Source organism: Schistocerca americana, chromosome 9 (genome assembly GCF_021461395.2).
Source record: "Schistocerca americana isolate TAMUIC-IGC-003095 chromosome 9, iqSchAmer2.1, whole genome shotgun sequence".
NCBI lineage: Eukaryota > Metazoa > Arthropoda > Insecta > Orthoptera > Acrididae > Schistocerca > Schistocerca americana.
This window is the reverse complement of record NC_060127.1, coordinates 84,590,039-84,608,596: the sequence shown is the minus strand read 5'-3', so window position 1 is coordinate 84,608,596 and position 18,558 is coordinate 84,590,039. Positions and strand designations below refer to the sequence as shown.

Genomic DNA, 18,558 nt, shown 5'->3' with positions numbered 1-18,558 from the left:
TGCTACTCTGAGATGAAGAGGTTAGCACAGGAAAGGAATTCGTGACGGGCCGCATCAAACCGGTCGGTAGACTGATGACCAAAAAAAAAATTGTTCGTGGAAAGAAGGATTGCCGGTATGCGTCTGTGTGGGCTCTAATCCCTCTGATTTTATCCTCATGGTCTCTTCACCAGATATACGTAGGAGGGAACAACATACTGCTTGACTCCTCGGTGAAGGTATGTTCTCGAAACTTCAACAAAAGCCCGTACCGAGCTACTGAGCGTCTCTCCTGCAAAGTCTTCCACTGGAGTTTATCTATCATCTCCGTAACGCTTTCGCGATTACTAAATGATCCTGTAACGAAGCGCGCTGCTCTCCGTTGGATCTTCTCTATCTCTTCTATCAACCCTAACTGGTACGGATCCCACACTGCTGAGCAGTATTCAAGCAGTGGGCGAAAAAGAGTACTGTAACCTACTTCCTTTGTTTCGGGATTGCATTTCCTTAGGAGTCTTCCTATGAATCTCAGTCTGGCATCTGCTTTACCGACGATCAACTTTATATGATCATTCCATTTTAAATCACTCCTAATGCGTACTCCCAGATAATTTATGGATTTCACTGCTTCCAGTTGCTGACTTGCTATAGTGTAGCTAAATGAAAAGGGATCTTTCTTTCTATGTATTCGCAGCACATTACACTTGTCTACATTGAGATTCTATTGCCATTCCCTGGACCATGCGTCAATTCGCTGCAGATCCTCCTGCATTTCAGTACAATTTTGCATTGTTACAACCTCTCGATATACCACAGCATCATCCGCAAAAAGCCTCAGTGAACTTCCGATGTCATCCACAAGGTCATTTGTGTATATTGTGAATAGCAACGGTCCTACGACACTCCACTGCGGCACACCTGAAATCATTCTTACTTTGGAAGACTTCTCTCCATTGAGAATGACATGCTGCTTTCTGTTATCTAGTAACTCTTCAATCCAATCACACAATTGGTCTGATAGTCCATATGCTCTTACTTTGTTCATTAAACGACTGTGGGGAACTGTATCGAACACTTTGACGTTTGTTGCAAGTTGTCTTCATGGTGCTGTAATTTTACACATAGCATTGTAGATGTAAAATGATCTGTGATTGAGTAAACCACTGACTGACTTTTTTCTCTTTTGGCAGGGTGTGAGAGGGCGGAAGCATGTGCTGCAGAGTGGGCAAATGCTGCTTCTGCATCGACCTGCGAGTGGGTATCATCACCATCGCCTGTATCTGGCTGGTGAGTAGCTGGTACCAGCATACTGCTGTTGGTGAAGCTTACTGACTTCACCATAGATACTCTCCACTCCCGCACTGCAAACTGACCACAGCAACATTTTCCATACCGAGAGGGGAACTTGCGTGTAACAGTTCCCTCTCACGAAGGAAGAAACGCAGGGACACAAATAGATAAAGCTTCCTCAACCACAGTCAACATTTAAAAAATCTACATTTACAGATTAGGTAGAGTTAGAAAAGTACTTTTGACATTGGTGACTGGCAATCACTATTTGTAATTTCAGTGTTATCCAACTAGAGAAACCAGAATACAGAAAAATAGAAGGCTCTGAGCACTATGGAACTTAACATCTGAGGTCATCAGTCCCCTAGAACTTAGAACCACTTAAACCTAACTAACCTAAGGACATCACACACATCCATGCCCGAGGCAGGATTCGAACCTGCGACCGTAGCGGTCGCGCAGTTCCAAACTGTAGCGCCTAGAACCGCTCGGCCACTTCGGCCGGCAAAAGAATAGAAGGAAACAAAAGCTTGAGTACTGGATTCAAGGACATAGACTGGAGTGAGACAGCGCTGTAGCTCATTCCTCACGTAGTCCACTCTAAACATTGGGGAAAGAGTAGGGGAAACGAAAGAAAAATTTAGAAGAAGTTTGAAGTTCAGAGGGAAAGACACAAAAGGTTAAGCTTTGCAGTTGGTGGCGCAGTTCGATCAGAGACAGCAAACTACTTTGAAGATAAGTGGAATGGATTGAATTGTGTTTCGAAAAGAGTTTAGAATGAGAACATGAACAACAGTAAAACAAGGGTAATTAAGCGTAGTCGAATTACGTTAAGTGGTGCTGACGGTATTAGGTTAGCAAATAAGAAGATTAAAGTGCCAGAGTTTTAGAATCTAGGCAAGAAAAACACTGATAAAGGCAGAAGTAGAGATATAAAATTCAGACTACCGATAGCAAGAAAATCTTTCCTGTACAAGAGGATCGAATATGAATTTAGGTGAGAGAAGATTTCTTCCGAGAGAATTTGTCCAAAATGTATGTGAAATGAGGACTATAAACATATTGACAAGAATGGGATACAAGCTTCTGAAATATGGCACTGCAGACTACTGAAGACTGACTAGGTAGATAAGGGTAACTAATGAAGAAGTACAGCATGGAATTTGCGAGAAAAGAAATTTATAGGACAACCTGACTAAAAGAGGGAATCGGTTTCTAGGATGCATCATGCAGCATCAAGGATGGGTAGTTCGGTATTGGAGGAATGTCGTAGGAGTAAAAAATAGAGGAAAACAAAAGCTTGAGTACTGTAATCAAGATCAAATGGGTGTTCGGGTGCTGTGAGTAGGTTCAAATGACTGTAGGTTGCAGCAGTTATCCAGGGATTCAGAGGCTTGTACAGGACAGATTAGTATGGAGAGTTGCATGAAGACAGTTTTCTGGCTGAAGGCAACATCTTTGGACTGCTGCTCTGAAGGTGTCAGTGTCATTTAACAGAAAGCTACAAACTGTGAAACAATACACACAGAACTTAACCTAACTCATCATCATCACCGATGTTATTCAATCTGTATATTGAGCAAGCACTAAAGGAAACAAAAGAAAAAATTTGGAGTAGGAATTAAAATCCATGGAGAAGAAATAAAAGCTTAGACGTTTGCCGGCGACAATGTAATTCTGTCAGAGACAGCTATTATGTTTCTGCTGGCTAACGTTCTCCAACAGCGCTGGTAATTTATCGTTCAGAAAATCGTGATACACAGCTTCTGTTAACCTGCTCAAGTCTATCATCAACAGTTCCTGCCCACACATGATAATGAAGTGATACTTACATGTGTTGAGTGTCAGAAGGCGTGCTGAAACGGAGGTGCTTTTTAAGTTTTGGATGAAAATAGAATGGGGCCGAGTCGGGACTGTATGGAGGAGAATCGATGTCAGTGAAACCAAGGCGGGAGACGGTAGCATATGTCAAAATGCTCATGTGTGATCTGGCATTGTTATACCGAAGAAGAGGGTGATCCATGTGTGGCCGAAATCTTCGACTTCAAAATCTGATTACAGCATGCTGTTTATCACGCACCAGGATGGTTCAAATGGCTCGGGCACTATGGGACTTAACATTTGTGGTCATCAGTCCCCTAGAACTTAGAACTACTTAAACCTAACTAACCTAAGAACATCACACACATCCATGCCCGAGGCAGGGTTCGAACCTGCGACCGTAGCGTCGCGCGGTTCCAGACTGTAGCACCTAGAACCGCTCGGCCACAGCGGCCGGCCACGCACCAGGACAGTTACTTTACACACTGCTATGTTACACCGTACAATCCACAGCAGAGGGCTGCAAATATGTAGACACGAATAATTAATATGTAGAATGTTAACAATATTTGCTCTATAAAAAGCTTTAAGCATTTTCGTATAACATATTCAGAGGCACTGTTTTTCAGCACGCCCTCATAGTAACTTACTTTTGCCATCTCTTGTGACAGCATACATCACTGTATACTACGCACTAATAGTTACAACTAAAACAGAGCATATCTCAAGAAGTATTGGTTTCTGACAATATGTGGCAGTTTATGTAAACAACCTGTATTTAAGTGGATTGTTTATAGATTCATTGCTCTGTTGAATACTATTTATGTGGTATGTAACACATGTACAGTACTCAGATCATGAAGCAAAGATTCCAGTGAATGGAGCATCCTGTAAATCTTTCCTGTCACTTTGCGGCAGCTTTCGGTAATTACGTGAATTGCAGTGATCACATAGTGTGTTGAGGGACGATCACTCTGTTTTATAAATATTTTATTTCTGCGACAATGATTTTATATCAGCTGGCCTTCCTCAGGTATCGTTTTATCCAAATGATTTATGCACGTTAAGCTACATTCAGGTTTGTGGTGCTGTACTAATAATAATGTATATAGTATAACTCATGTAAGCCCTCTCTCAAACCTGTCCGACGATGGCACCTTTAGTGTGGCGAAACCGGTCATCTAGTAAAATGGCTCTGAGCACTATGCGAGGTCGTCAGTCGCCTAGGTCATTTAGTAAACAGTGTTTAAGCGATCTTGGCTTTTGAATTATTTATACAATTACGTAAATGACTTCTGTTACTGCTAAAGAAACATGACTGAGGGAGACATAACGTGCTGCTGGTAAGACAGAAACCAGATGGACGTGTGACTGTGTGGTAAATGAGGAAGATCTCATTGTTGCCATTCTGCAGATATCAACAGTGCATACACCACCTCCATGACATCGTAGCCAGTATAGTAGAACTCTCTCTGGAATGCTTATTAATAGTGCCTAACCACTGCTATGTATGAACAGGCCATGGAAGGCAACCACGACACTGACCATGTAGGGCCATTGGGTCAGCATACTGCTCTCCCAGCCTTTGTCAGTTCTCATGACCTGAAGCCGGTACTACTTGGTCAAGTAGCTCTTCAATTGGCATCACAAAACTGGATGCACTTTGGTAGATCAACATTTTATGGTGGCCCAGATGGTCATCCATCCAAGTGCCAACCACATTCGACAGTTCGTAAGTTTGGTGATCCGATGGGAACCAGTGTATCCACCGCAGCATGGCCATTGTCAACCAAAACTATAATTATCATTATTTCGATCATTTGAAATGCAAAAGTAGACGAAAATCGTGATACTGAGGCTGTCCTTAAAATTTTAGCCACAAACTATTATTATTTTGGATATTTACAAATACAGTCAAGGCTATATGATGGTTCAGGATTTTAACTGCAAAGTCAACATTACTTCAGATATCCATGTCCTTGCAGATCTCTAACTATAGTGTGTTTCTTAATGTGACCTCGACTTCTGTGTTTACAGTTACTGAACTGTGTGTGTGTGTGTGTGTGTGTGTGTGTGTGTGTGTGTGTGTGTGTGTGAGAGAGAGAGAGAGAGAGAGACTTGCAGATGATGCTGTGTTCCAGCTTGGAGATGCCCTCTTGCTAGTGTGGACATCACATCTGGCATACGTCTTGAATGCAGCTATGGAGGAGCTGCGATCGGAGGATTTCGAGGATGCAGATCCTGAGTCCAGCGGCAGAGTTGTGGCTGCCATGATCCTAGCAGGTGAGACCCCATACAATCATGCATGCGGAAGCACACTTAGTCAGGTTGCTCTCCTGCATCTATAATGTGATATCCCCTCCCCCCTAACATAGGATGGTAATCTGGTGTTGTCATCTACTCTCACATAGGTCACTGATACATTCGCCAAAATTGCAACTACTTTGTTCATAGCAATGACACACCGGGAATCGCAGCATGTACTACCGGATATGCACTTTGATGTCGTCTATGCACACTTACAACACAGTAGAAAACGCAGTAGAAAACATAAACAGTTACACTTCCAGCAGTAACAATGGTGCAAAGCTGTGTGGGTATCAACTAAGTTTCGATGACAGAAACAGATACGTCATTTCATACTGTGTCAGGTCTGTGCGAGAGCTCATCAACCGTAAAGTGCGGTGGCTTTCCAGTGTCTCAGCTAATCTTAATGTTTTCAGTGGTTGAGAGATCAGCAAAATGTGCTGGCAAGGGCAACAGTCGAATGTCCTCTGTATCGAGGTAGGTCAGGACATCATGAGCGACATCTGGCCATGCATTATCTTGTTGAAAGATAATATTTGGACCTCGTAAAGATAGAGGACAGCCACTAGATTTACTAAGTACAGCTGTAGTCCACATTACTAACTATGCACGTCAGAGTTAATCGTGTTGTGTATGCAGGTCATCCCATATTGTCTCACCAAATGCTGGGGCTGTACAGTGGTGGTGATGAATGCAATTTGGACGTATTCCTTCTTCTTGAAGTATCCACACACGGGTACGACCATCGTGCTGTACCGTACGCACAACTGAGACTCTTCTGGAAAGTGCACTCCAGCGTCGAGTGCTGTTGTTGGGCGCACCCGCAGACACCCATTAATGGACTGGCAATACTGCATACCAGGGGCAGCCAAGAATTCAGCTCGTCGGCCGTACACTGAAGGGGGAACTGCGAATGTGGCGCATTTAAATTACACAGCAGTCGGACTGCGTGCGACTTTGTTTTGTATTTCGCGCTTCTCAACAATACAGATCACACACAAAAAAAACAAGTTTTCAGTACTATTTAATTATTTTTGATCTGCTGAAGACGTAATTGTTATCAAGTACAAGCTGTTGGCTTACGGACGACATGAAAAATTTTGCAGATGTTCGCACTAAGGTTTCCACATAATCGTCTCTTATTTAGTGTCGTAATTCAAAGAGATCTTGTACACACACACACGTTGATCGAAATGTTACAGCACTTTTGTAACCTCTTTATGAAAAAGTGCCTGAGGAAAACTATGCAGACATTCTGAAGAATTTCAACGTAAAACGACTTTTGTTTGAAACTGGAATTACACTGAAGATCAGTCACATCTGCACGTGCACACGCACGCTTTCAACTGAAATGGCAAACGGTCAAGAAAACATATGTAAGATTAAGGGGACTGAAATGATAATCATTTCTGCAGGACGTACTAATGTACATGTACTGTGATTATGAAGTCCTGTCTGTTTTTTTTCTGAACATGAGTGTAATAATAGTAGTAGTAGTAGTAACAGTTATAATAAGGCAAACTTTATTTCGATGTGAAGGAGACATATTTTGGTGCGTGTATCGACAACTCCGTCTGCTGCTGCTCGCGCACAAATTTCGCCGAGACTGCAATGCAGTGACCCGCCATTCCGACCCGCGGTTTCGACTATCGTATCGAGCGGTCGCACCAGACGCGTGGGGCTCAGTCAGGGGGAGCTAGTCCCATGGGAACGCAGTTACACTACCGTTGTTGTTGTTGTTGTTGTTGTTGTTGTGACCCGTCCGAAGGCTGATTTAGTGCCGGATCCCCACTCTAGTCTATCCTGGGAAAACCTCGTCATCTCTCATTAATTACTGCAACCTCCTTACTGTATTCATCCCTTGGTCTTCCTCTCTTCCTGTACAATTCGTGCCCCCCTTCCCACACAAACTTCCCTCCATCACTAGAATGTGTCCTATCAACTACTCCCTTTTTTTAGCCAAGTTGTACAACAAAATTTTTCTTTTTTCCTCAATGCAATGTATTGCCTCAGTTGTGCAACCAAATTTTTCTTTTTTCCTCAATGAGATTTACTGCCTCCTCATTAGTTACTCGATTGACCGACCTAATATTCAGCAGTCTTCCGTAGCACTGCACTTCAAAACCAGATATTCTGTTTCTGTATGAACTATTTGTCACACTGAAAGGTGGCTACACGGAGTCACAGCGCCAGAGATTGCGCCAGAGAGTATTATTCAGCCGCCTCCACTGGCAGTGTTGGTTGAGATGTGGTAGTGGAGAGTGCTTATTGAGAAGTAGCAGTAGGCAGTGCTTGTTGAGATGTAGCAGTGGTGAGTCGTTGTTGAGAAGTTCCCATGGAGAGTGCTTGTTCAGATGTTGTTATATTGTTTTGATGGGCTAGACACCAGATATTGTTGGATTGAGGATGCTGTAATGATCAGAGTGTGCTTTTCGTCAATATATATGAAGGTAAAAAAATTCCTTTTTTTTATTATTTCAATGTCTTAAACAATAATGCCTCTTGGTCACAGGTTCAGTCAACAAAGCATCTGGCTCGTGTTCTTGTATTAGACTGTATTTCTGGTTTCTATGTGCAATTATAGTATTTCTGTTTTTTTTATTACTTCAGTATAAATGGTGTTTAAAATATCTGGTCTTATTGAGGAAGAACCGTGCCAGACGTGTACGTTAAATCACACTTCCACACACACAACAGCTACACTTGTGCTTTGTTGTTTCGTAGGTTTTATAGTTGCTGGGGACTTAATTAATTAATTGTGTTAACGGAAATTTCGTTTCATTCTTTTTTGTTGTTCTATGCAGTCAGATTGCGTACTAATACTAGTCAGGGCCAACCGGTACGAGACTTCGTAATCGGACAGACAGCTACTAAAAATTTAAAATTATTTGCATTATATATAATTAAGCCCCCATGCACGTGGTACATCTCAATAGCACTCTCCACCACGACTTCTCGATAAGAACTGCCAGTGGAGGCGGCTGAATAATACTCTTTGGCGCAATCTCTGGCGCTGTGGCTCAGTGTAGCCACCTTTCAACACATATTCAAATTCTGGACAAGGCTGTACCCCTGACAACTGCTTCAGAAGAGACTTACTAAGAGTTAAATTTATTTTTTGCTTTCTCATTTCCAGAAACAGTATCGCCAGCCTGCATTTTAAATCCTCTCTACTTCGGCCATTGTCAATTATTTTGCAGCTCAAAAAGCAAAACTTGTCTAACTTTTTACTGTCTCATTTCGGAATCGCCTTCCTTCAGAATCGCCCGATTTTATCAGAATCCTTGTCATTGCCCTTGCTTTAATTTACTTCTTATATATCTTATAAACTCTTTTCAAGGCGCTATCTATTCCACTCAACTGCACTTCCAAGTCCTTTGTCGTCTCTGACAGAATTGCTAAGAGGGGCATTCAACAAATAACGCAACACATTTTTCTTCTCAGCCTATTTCGGTTGAAAAATCCGGAAGCTGTTACGGGACATCGTGGAACATTCCCACTTCAGCCTCTATAGTTTCATTAAGTTTGAATAGGTGGCGGCATTATACATAGCTTTCAAAACAGTGGTCTACGGAGACCTTACAGTGAACAAAAGCACGTTGAGTCGTTGGGCAAGGCGTCTACCACAATCACAACAAGGTTGTGATGGCTAACCTGACTGATCTTCCACGTGCCGGCCAGCCATACAGCTGCGACTCGTGCAATGCTGGAACGTGCGGACACTCTCATTCGAGGTGATCGATGGATCAAATCAAACACCACGTCTTTGTTGGTAATGCTGATGCACTTGTCCATCAGTTGGGGTACTCAAAGGTGTGTTCCCGCTGGATTCCTTGCCACCTAACAGAACACCATGAAGAGTACAGTTTCTGTTTGGCCCCATGAAAGATGCAAAATGGTTCAAATCGCTCTGAGCACTATGGGACTCAACTTCTGAGCTCATCAGTCCCCTAGAACTTAGAACGACTTAAACCTAACTAACCTAAGGACATCACACACATCCATGCCCGAGACAGGATTCGAACCTGCGACTGTAGCGGTCCCGCGGTTCCAGACTGAAGCGCCTAGAACGCTCGTCCATAGCGGATGGCGAAAGATGCACTCACAGGAGGCAGTATTTGGATGATGGGGATGTTATTGGTGTGGCAAGACGTTGGCTCCTCCAACGCCGATCAGTAGAGTGGTACCATGCGAGCATATAGGGTCTCCCAATGAGATGGTGTAAGGCCGTTGCACTGAACGGAGATTATATTGAAAAATTGGATTTTGTAACCAAAAGAGTGGGTAATACTATAGTGTATTAAAGTACTGAATAAAACTGACCTGCTTTCAGGAAAAATATGCGTTGCATTACTTATTGAACGCCCCTTCTATATTATTTACGGACCTCCAAATTTTTATTTCCTCTCTCTTCCTGAATTCCTCCTCTCTTTCTTTTACTGCTTGCTCGGTGAACAGAGTGAATATCATCGGAGTTAGGTTCAGTTTTGTAATCGAGTTGCATTAACAACAAATTTAACAACTCTCTGTATTTTCTCTCTTATACCTTCTGAATTTTAAATAACTGAAATGATCGTATGGCATTATTGGCCGGGAGGCCCCATGCGTGGAAGTTCGGCCGCCATATTACAAGTTCTTTTTAGTTGACGCCACTTTGGCGACATTGCGCGTCAATGATGATGAAATGATGATGAAGAACACACAACTCCTAGTCATCACGAGGCAGAGAAAATCCCTGACGCCGTCAGGAATCGAACCCGGGACCCCGTGCGCAGGAAGCGAGAATGCTGCCGCAAGACCACGACCTGCGGACTTTAAATAACTAATCCGTGCTTTACGATAGAAAAATTGCAGCCTATACTGCAGCGATGTGGTTGAGAAGGCGCGAAAAAAAAATGGCTCTGAGCACTATGGGACTTAACATCTGAGGTCATCAGTCCCCTAGAACTTAGAACTACCTAAACCTAACTAACCTAAGGAGATAGTGCTCAGAGCCATTTGAACCAAATTGCGTGCCTATGGCGTATCGTCTCAGTTGTGTGACTCGACTTGTGATTTTCTGTCAGAAAGGGCACACTTCATAGTATATGACTGTAAATCATCTGCTGAAACCGAAATAATATTTAGGTTTTCTCAGCAAGCATTATAGACTCTTTGGTGTTCTGAATCTACATACACGATTTAAGAGAGAATCTGAGGAACCTTATCAGATTGTCATAGATGATGCTATTGTTTACTCTGTAGTAAAGTCAGATCCAAACAAACTGCGCAGTTTGGACAAAATACCTCCGTGGTGTGAAAAACAATTGATCCTAAGCAGTAGGAAAGTCCTTGATGTCAATACTAAGAAAGTCAGTTAACCTTCTGTTACACGATGAATCACCCAAATTTAAACTGTTGTACGAGGCGAGTTTTTAAAGTAAGATCCGTTTTATTGTAGACACTAGTAGTTCACATGCATTCCGCAACGAGCGCGTGCATCGTGTACCGGCATACCTCGGGAACAACTGTGCTCAGTTTCAGCTCTGTATCCAATCTGTACGGTTCTGCTTTCAAAATGTTTACGACTATCAACTCACCCGCCGTGTGTGAGGTTCGCTCAGTGATAAGGTTTTTGTCAGCAAGGAACCTGTCTGCTGCAGAAATTCATCGACAGATTTGCGAAGTCAACGGTGATACTGTTATGACAGAAAGCAAAGTGCGTAAGTGGGTACGAGAATTCAAAGATGGCCGTGACAACGTCCATGATGAGGACCGCTCCGTTCGCCCTTCTTTGATTACAGACGATTTGGTGGCTTCAGTTGAAGCGAGGATTCGTGAGAACAGGCGCTTCACAATAACAGGTCTCTAGCGAATTTCCTGACTTGTCGAGATCAGTGTTTCTGAACACCAAAAGTTTAGGAAACTGTGCTCCTGTTGGGTTCCGGAACTCCTAACAGAGGAACACAAAAACCAAAGATATGAGTGTGCAATGAAGTTCTTGACTCGTTATCACGAAGAAGGTGCCGGCTTCTTGAGTCAGTTCGTAAATGGGTTTCGCATATCACGCCGGAATCGAAGCATGGAATGGAGACACACACTCTCGCCTGTAAAGGTGAAGGCCAAACAGTCAGCGCAAAGTCATGCCACCGGTGTTTTGGAATAGGCTTGGTGTTTTGTTGGTAGACTTCATGCAACGAGGAACCACTGTCAATGCAGAAGCATACCGCCAAACCCTGAGAAAGTTACGCAGAACGATTCAAAACAAAAGACACAGCACACTGTCAAAGGGAATTGTCCTTCTCCATAACAATGCGAGACCTCACACTGCAGGTCAGACCCGCGATTTACTGGACCGTTTTGGCTAGGAAGTTTTACACCACCCACCCTACAGTCCTGATCTTGCGCCGAGCGATTACCATCTGTTCCTCTTGAACTCTTTGTTATCGGAGCAGGCGCAAGTTCTTATGAAGAGTGGATTTTAAAACTGGTTGAGAGGTATGATACATGTTTCAATAAACTTGGCAACTATGTCGAAAAATAGAATGAAGTATTTACTTTCTGAAAATAAATTTACTTTATTAAAATGGGACTAGTGTAGCAGGGGATACAACCCGTCGGCTTTGGACATTGACGTCACAAGTCGCCAATCGAGAAGCGATTCTTCTTAGTGTTGTAGCTCCCTTCAGTGGCTGATAAGTGTTTTTTGGCTTTTTTAAAAAAAATCTCACGAGATAGAATAAACAGATCCACTTTATTAAGCAATCAGTAAAAAAACGAAACTGAAACATAACAGCAAAAGCGAAAATGGTAAACTGCTATCTGGCGACTTGTGACGTCATTGTCCAAAGCCGACGGGTTGTATCCCCTGCTACACTAGACCCATTAAAATAACCTTTCGTTGTGTACTTATGTTCAAACGGACCTTACTTAAATAACACGCCTCATAGATTCCAGTATATTTGTAGAGATTACAGTTACAAACAACTTAAGACATTTTAGTCGCCTTTGTCTGTAAAAGTTATTTATTTTTGCTACTGTAATTTTGGGGCCAACGGCTTTCCGCAGTGGTAACACCGGTTCCTGTCAGATCACCGAAGTTAAGCCCTCTTGGGCTCGGATAGCATTTGGATTGGTCACCATCCGGGTCTGCCAAGTGGTGTCGGCAAGCGGGGTACACTCAGCCTTTGTGAGCCCAATTTAGGAGCTGCTTGACTGAGAGGTAGCGGTACCGGTCACGAAAACTGACAACGGCCAGAAGTGTGGTATGCTGACCACATGGCCCTCTGTATCAGCATCTGGTGATGCCTAAGGTCTGAGAATGACACAGCGGCTGGTCGGTACCCTTGAGCCTTCACAGACTGTTACTGACAATGTTTGTTTTTTATTGCAATTTCGGCTGTGTGGCAATTGTTGTTGTTGTTGTTGTTGTGGTCTTCAGTCCTGAGACTGGTTTGATGCAGCTCTCCATGCTGCTCTATCCTGTGCAAGCTTTTTCATCTCCCAGTACCTACTGCAACCTACATCCTTCTGAATCTGCTTAGTGTATTCATCTCTTGGTCTCCCTCTACGATTTTTACCCTCCACGCTGCCCTCCAATACTAAATTGGTGATCCCTTGATGCCTCAGAACATGTCCTACCAACCGATCCCTTCTTCTGGTCAAGTTGTGCCACAAACTTCTCTTCTCCCCAATCCTATTCAATACTTCCTCATTAATTATGTGATCTACCCATCTAATCTTCAGCATTCTTCTGTAGCACCACATTTCGAAAGCTTCTATTCTCTTCTTGTCCAAACTGTTTATCGTCCATGTTTCACTTCCATACATGGCTACACTCCATACAAATACTTTCAGAAATGACTTCCTGACACTTAAATCTATACTCAATGTTAACAAATTTTTCTTCTTCAGAAACACTTTCCTTGCCATTGCCAGTCTACATTTTATATCCTCTCTACTTCGACCATCATCAGTTATCAATTATCAAGTGGATAACTGTACTTTGGCAGATGTAAAAATCTTCTGTCATGTATAAATATGTTATGCTTTTTAACATCAACACTTTTAACATGCATAACACCAGCCCAGTAGTTTGTACACTGCATAAACGCCTTGTGTGGTGTTCTAGTTAGCCAGTGTAGCCAACGTGTTTTGCAACCCTGTGCAATTTCTGTGGAGGACTGTGGTGGACAGGAGTGTTTTTTGTGATTGCAGGTGCCTTCTGGATGGCGGTCATAGGTGCTGTCCTCTCCAGTCTGGCTGTTCTCCTCGACATTATGTTGCTGGCAGGCGCCATTAACGTGAGTACTACAACTGCCTTCACACCACTCGTATGGGGCTGCACGTTTGTGCGTGAACGCTTCCACTGATTAATGCAGATGGTATGTAATCGATCCTTCCGTGCCACTAGATAGCGAGAGCTTCAGCTGTAAACTATTATTTTGGACTGTGCTTGTTGTTTTCATACCAATTTTCCCCACAGATATGCTTGTTAGCTTTGTTTTGAAACCAATCAAGAGTCTATTGTGACTTCACCTCCTCAGGTAAATGGGCACAAATATTGGAATAAAATACATCTGCAAGTATATCTTAATGTTGCATCACAGCGTTATATGATGTAGTAAATATAAGAATCTAAGGTTTATGTACAATGCCCAACAGAAAAAAGTGAATCACTGACATACATTCCATGAGTGTATGAGCATTGTCCTGCTGTAAAATGGCACCATGCTTTTATCACATAAGAGATAACATATGAGTATGTGGGATGTCTGTGATGTACCATTGTGCCATCTTAGTTTCCTCAGTCACTAACACTGTGACCTGAAGTAATACTGTGGTGTGCGTACTGTAAGACCTTCGGTACACACACCATCAGATTATTTGACTTGTCGCTCTAGCGAAGTAGGCGAGTGTCAGCAATACGTCTCGTGGTCTTATCGTGGTGTGTTTCTCTTCTGCCGTTAGGTCAGACAATAGAAATGCCACTTGCACGCTTAGAGTAGCGGATTGACGGTGACCAACTTTAAACAGAACTCGACTAATTTTCACACACATTTATTAAAATAATAAAAAGCATAAAAATTACTTAACTTGGTTCTGGATGCTATTCACAATTGACAATCTGAAGTTCCTTTGGTCTTAGTACGTTAATCTTATTCTCACACATCTCTGATACTCGACAAAAGTATCTATACATTTATCTTCATGGCTAGGTACAGGAATATGGCAATCTTATTAGGTGCAGACTGAAACTTAACTATAGACTGGTACAGACTAATGCAGACTGGTACAGACAGGTACAGATAAATGCAAACTAATGCAGACTGACTAATCGGAGGTCTGTACACTCGTTATAATACGTCTCGCGTTCAGGTATCACTGTGCGAGTGTGATCCACGAGGAGAAAAGGTTCTACATTAGCAGCAATCTCACTGGCTGTGTTACATATTAATACGTGGATTGGCGGAAGAAGAATTTGGTCCGTCTCTAAGACAGTGCCATCTTGTAGTGCGGAGACGGACGAACGCTGCACCTGCGCTGTTGTGCTTAGCGGGGCGCACTCTAGTGGGAAAGTTGTGTACGCGCTGACTACGCGGAACTATGTACACAACAAATACCCGATGGTTTTCCACAGCATGGTGCTGGGAGTAACACATCTGTATCTCTCCGAAACATTGGAAGAATGGGACCTCTCACCAGATCACCACCATACTCGCTGACAATGGTCATCTCAGGTGGTAGATAACTATGATTGATTGATGAACACAATGCGATGCCATTCAACAGCAGGCAATGCTTCCCAGTCTTGGCACCACTCCAGTCACAGTTGTTTGTGTCGTGGTGTTAATGGCAGCCTACACATGGGACAGTGGTTCCCTACTCTGGCATCTGCTAGTCTCTAGTCAGTCATGTGGGATGGCACAGGCAATTGCAGAGAGTCCATTACTTGTTATGGAATGGGATGCTCAGATGTGAACGGGCTACGATATGTTTGGTGCATAGCATGGTGACCCTCCCTTGTGATGGTCACACACTGTCAACCAGAACTTTAAACGACAAGTAAGCCTGCCCCCACATTTCCATGCAGTCCAACAATAGCTAGGCCACCTGCACATCTGAATGCCTCAGAAATCTGATCACTGCACGATTTGACCTTCTAGCCAAATGGTGACCCATAATGAGGCCCCCTTTCAAACTATGGCTGATGCTGATAATGCTAATAATTCCATATCAAATGAGTACAAGACTCCTCTTGTCCTGCACAGTGATAATTCAGCACCTGACACTGTTCACTCAGTTTATATATGCTACCAGGCCTGGCAACTACACTAATGCATTCTGGTGGTCTTTCTACTTGTCACAGGGAATTGCAACTCTAATCATTTGCACACCTGTCAATGGCGCGTAAGTTCATGAAGCTACATTGACATTCAATCACATATTCTGTGTGCTTCACTTTTTTTGTCAGACAGTGTGGGAAGGTTGGCAAGGGAAACAACACTGTACTTATACAGGCGACCACCAGACAATTTTCCATACATTTATTGGAAAATTTGACACCTGTTATATATCTACAGCTGAAGGTACAAATTTTCGTCTGTATGCCACGTACTTAACTTGTTTCTCATCCTCTGCACTCCTCTGCATGTCCTACACCTTCTACCACGTTCCTCCTTTGTCATTTGTGTATAAAACTCTAGTTTTGCAATAGAATTAGGCTTCACTTTTCGGTCACTTCATACTCTACCTCTCTTCCATCAGCTAACTTCTACAGTATACACCCCTTCCCTCCCACATGCTGCTCACAAAGTAGCTGTGCAACACAGATTATATGCCCCCTGCAGGCTCGGCGCAAGCTGCTCCACGGCTGGATGGTGGCCTACGCGGTGCTGTACGGCGTCTCGCTGGTGATTGGCGGGTTGAGCGTCACCGTAGTGTTCCTCTACAACAGCTCCTACTATGGCCTCTCCATCACTGCCGGCATGCTGCTGCACGTAGGTGAGTAATATGGCAGATGCCAGTGGTACAGAGGACCAGCCTACTAACAACACATGGTTTCTTCCAGTATATGTCAAAGTCCATGAAGGCAACATACAACTTACTGAAAACACCTAACCATCTACATCTGCATCCATTCTCTGCAAACCACTGTGAAGTACTTCCTAGACGGCTCTTACAATTTTACCATTTATGAGGCACTTTCATGTCCCATTCACATGTGGAGAGCAGAAAGAGAGAGTGGTTAAATGGCTCTGTGTATACTGTAATCAGTGTAATCTGTCCTCTCAATCTGTACAGGAGGGATACGTAGTGGGTTGTAGTATATTGCTGATTCATCACTTAAAGTTAGTTCTTGAAAATCAAAGAATAGGCCATCACATTATAGTTTACATCAATATTCAAGTGTTCACCATTTCAGTTTACTCAGCATCTATGTAGTACTCTCACATCAGTAATAAAAAACCTGTGGCCATTTGCACTGCCCTTCTTCATCCTCATTCAGTATACCAAGTTATTCTAAATTGTACAGTTCCTTAACACTTGGGCATACCAAAAATCAAGGGCAAAGACATACATAATCTCCTTCATTGATTTCAAAAAAGCACATGATTCAATTGATAGAGAATCTCTACTATCAGTCCTGGAAGAAATGGGTTTGGATAAGAAAACAACTAATATTATAACGGCGACCCTTACAAATACATTTTGGAAAGTTAAGTTTATGGGCGAATTATCAGAACCCTTTGAAATAAAAACGGGAGTGCAACAGGGGGGTGGCCTATCACTGTTGCTGTTCAATTGTGTGCTTGAGAAAGTAGTCAGAGAATGGAACACAAATATTAAGAGTGGTATAAGACTGGATTGCAAAAAGAAGAACCTTAAAATAAATTGCATTGCTTTTGCTGATGATATGGCCCTGTTTGCTGAAACAATGGAAGAAGCATGGGAGTAAATCCTTGAACCAAAAGAAACAAGCAGCTAAAATAGGTCAGGTCTTCACATCTCCCCTGAAAAATCTAAGATATTGACAAACATCAAGCACTCATGTAAATACCTCAAAGTTGAAGAACAGGAGATTGAAATAGTAAAATAATTCAAATATCTCGGAGAAAGGATTAGTTGGAATGCTGGGGAAAGGAAAGCAATGGAATCCAGAAAAAATTAATTCGCCTTCCAACTAACAAAAAATACATACAACAAAAATACCTTTCATGGGGGTCCAAAATTACATGTTACAAGACAGTGATTAAGCCAGAAGCACTGTATGCAGCAGAAACACTAAACATGAATTTCATATGCCAAATGGAGAAACTTGAGCTAGAGGAACGAAAAATTTTAAGAAAAATCATAGCGCTAAAATTTCAAGACAATAAGATTATGTACATCAAAAATGAAACACTCTACAATAAAATTGAAAAACTTTCAGATACTATGAGAAAAAGGAGAATAAATTTTTATGGTCATCTTCTCAAGATGAAATCCAACAGATTAACTAAACAAATCTTTGACTTTTCCGTAACCGCAAAACGAAACTCAACTGGTTTAAAGAAACTGAGAAAGACCTAGTAGAATTAAAGACTTAAGAAAATTCACTTATTGATTGAACAGCTAAATTAATTACTGAAGATGAAAACATAAGGTTCTAAGACAAATCTACACAAAAGTCCAAACTCTTCATCTTGAAAGAAGAGAAGAAAAGAAGATCAGAAAGAATGAAGTAATACTGGGCCCTAAGGAAAGAACAACGCACAAATTGATTGGTCCAGTGTACCCCAAAGAGGGTGAAATGAAAGAAGAAGAAGAAGAAGACATGAGCAGTAGTCTAAGATGGGTCGTACTATTGTTTTGTGAACAATTTTCTTTGTAATGTGGTTGTTTTTCCTTAGTATTCTACCAAAGAACCAAAGTCTGACATCTGCTTAGTCTATGACTCAGCTTAGAGATCGTTCCATTTAATACCCCTACAACTTGTTACACCGTGGCATTCATATGCATTAGCCAATTCCAACTGGGACTCACTGATATTGTAGTAATAGGGCATTAAGGTTTTTTATTTTATGAAGTGTGCCTTTTTCTGCTTCTGAGCATTAAAAGCAAATTGTCAATCTTTGTACCACTATGAAATCTTATCGAGAAGTGACTGAATATTTCACTTTTTTCAGACAGTACTTCATT

At 42.3% G+C, this 18,558-nt stretch overlaps 1 protein-coding gene across 1 annotated transcript in view; it reads left to right on the top strand.

Annotated features, from left to right (window-relative positions):
- The window catches only part of LOC124550976, a 62,316-nt gene that overhangs the window by 34,855 nt on the left and 8,903 nt on the right, over positions 1–18,558 (top strand). Inside the window, exons 2-5 of the mRNA XM_047125795.1 lie at positions 1,170–1,266; positions 5,232–5,373; positions 13,594–13,679; positions 16,227–16,380. Coding sequence (XP_046981751.1) covers positions 1,189–1,266; positions 5,232–5,373; positions 13,594–13,679; positions 16,227–16,380 — 460 coding nt within the window. The 5' untranslated portion in view covers positions 1,170–1,188. The remainder of the gene's footprint in view (positions 1–1,169; positions 1,267–5,231; positions 5,374–13,593; positions 13,680–16,226; positions 16,381–18,558) is intronic.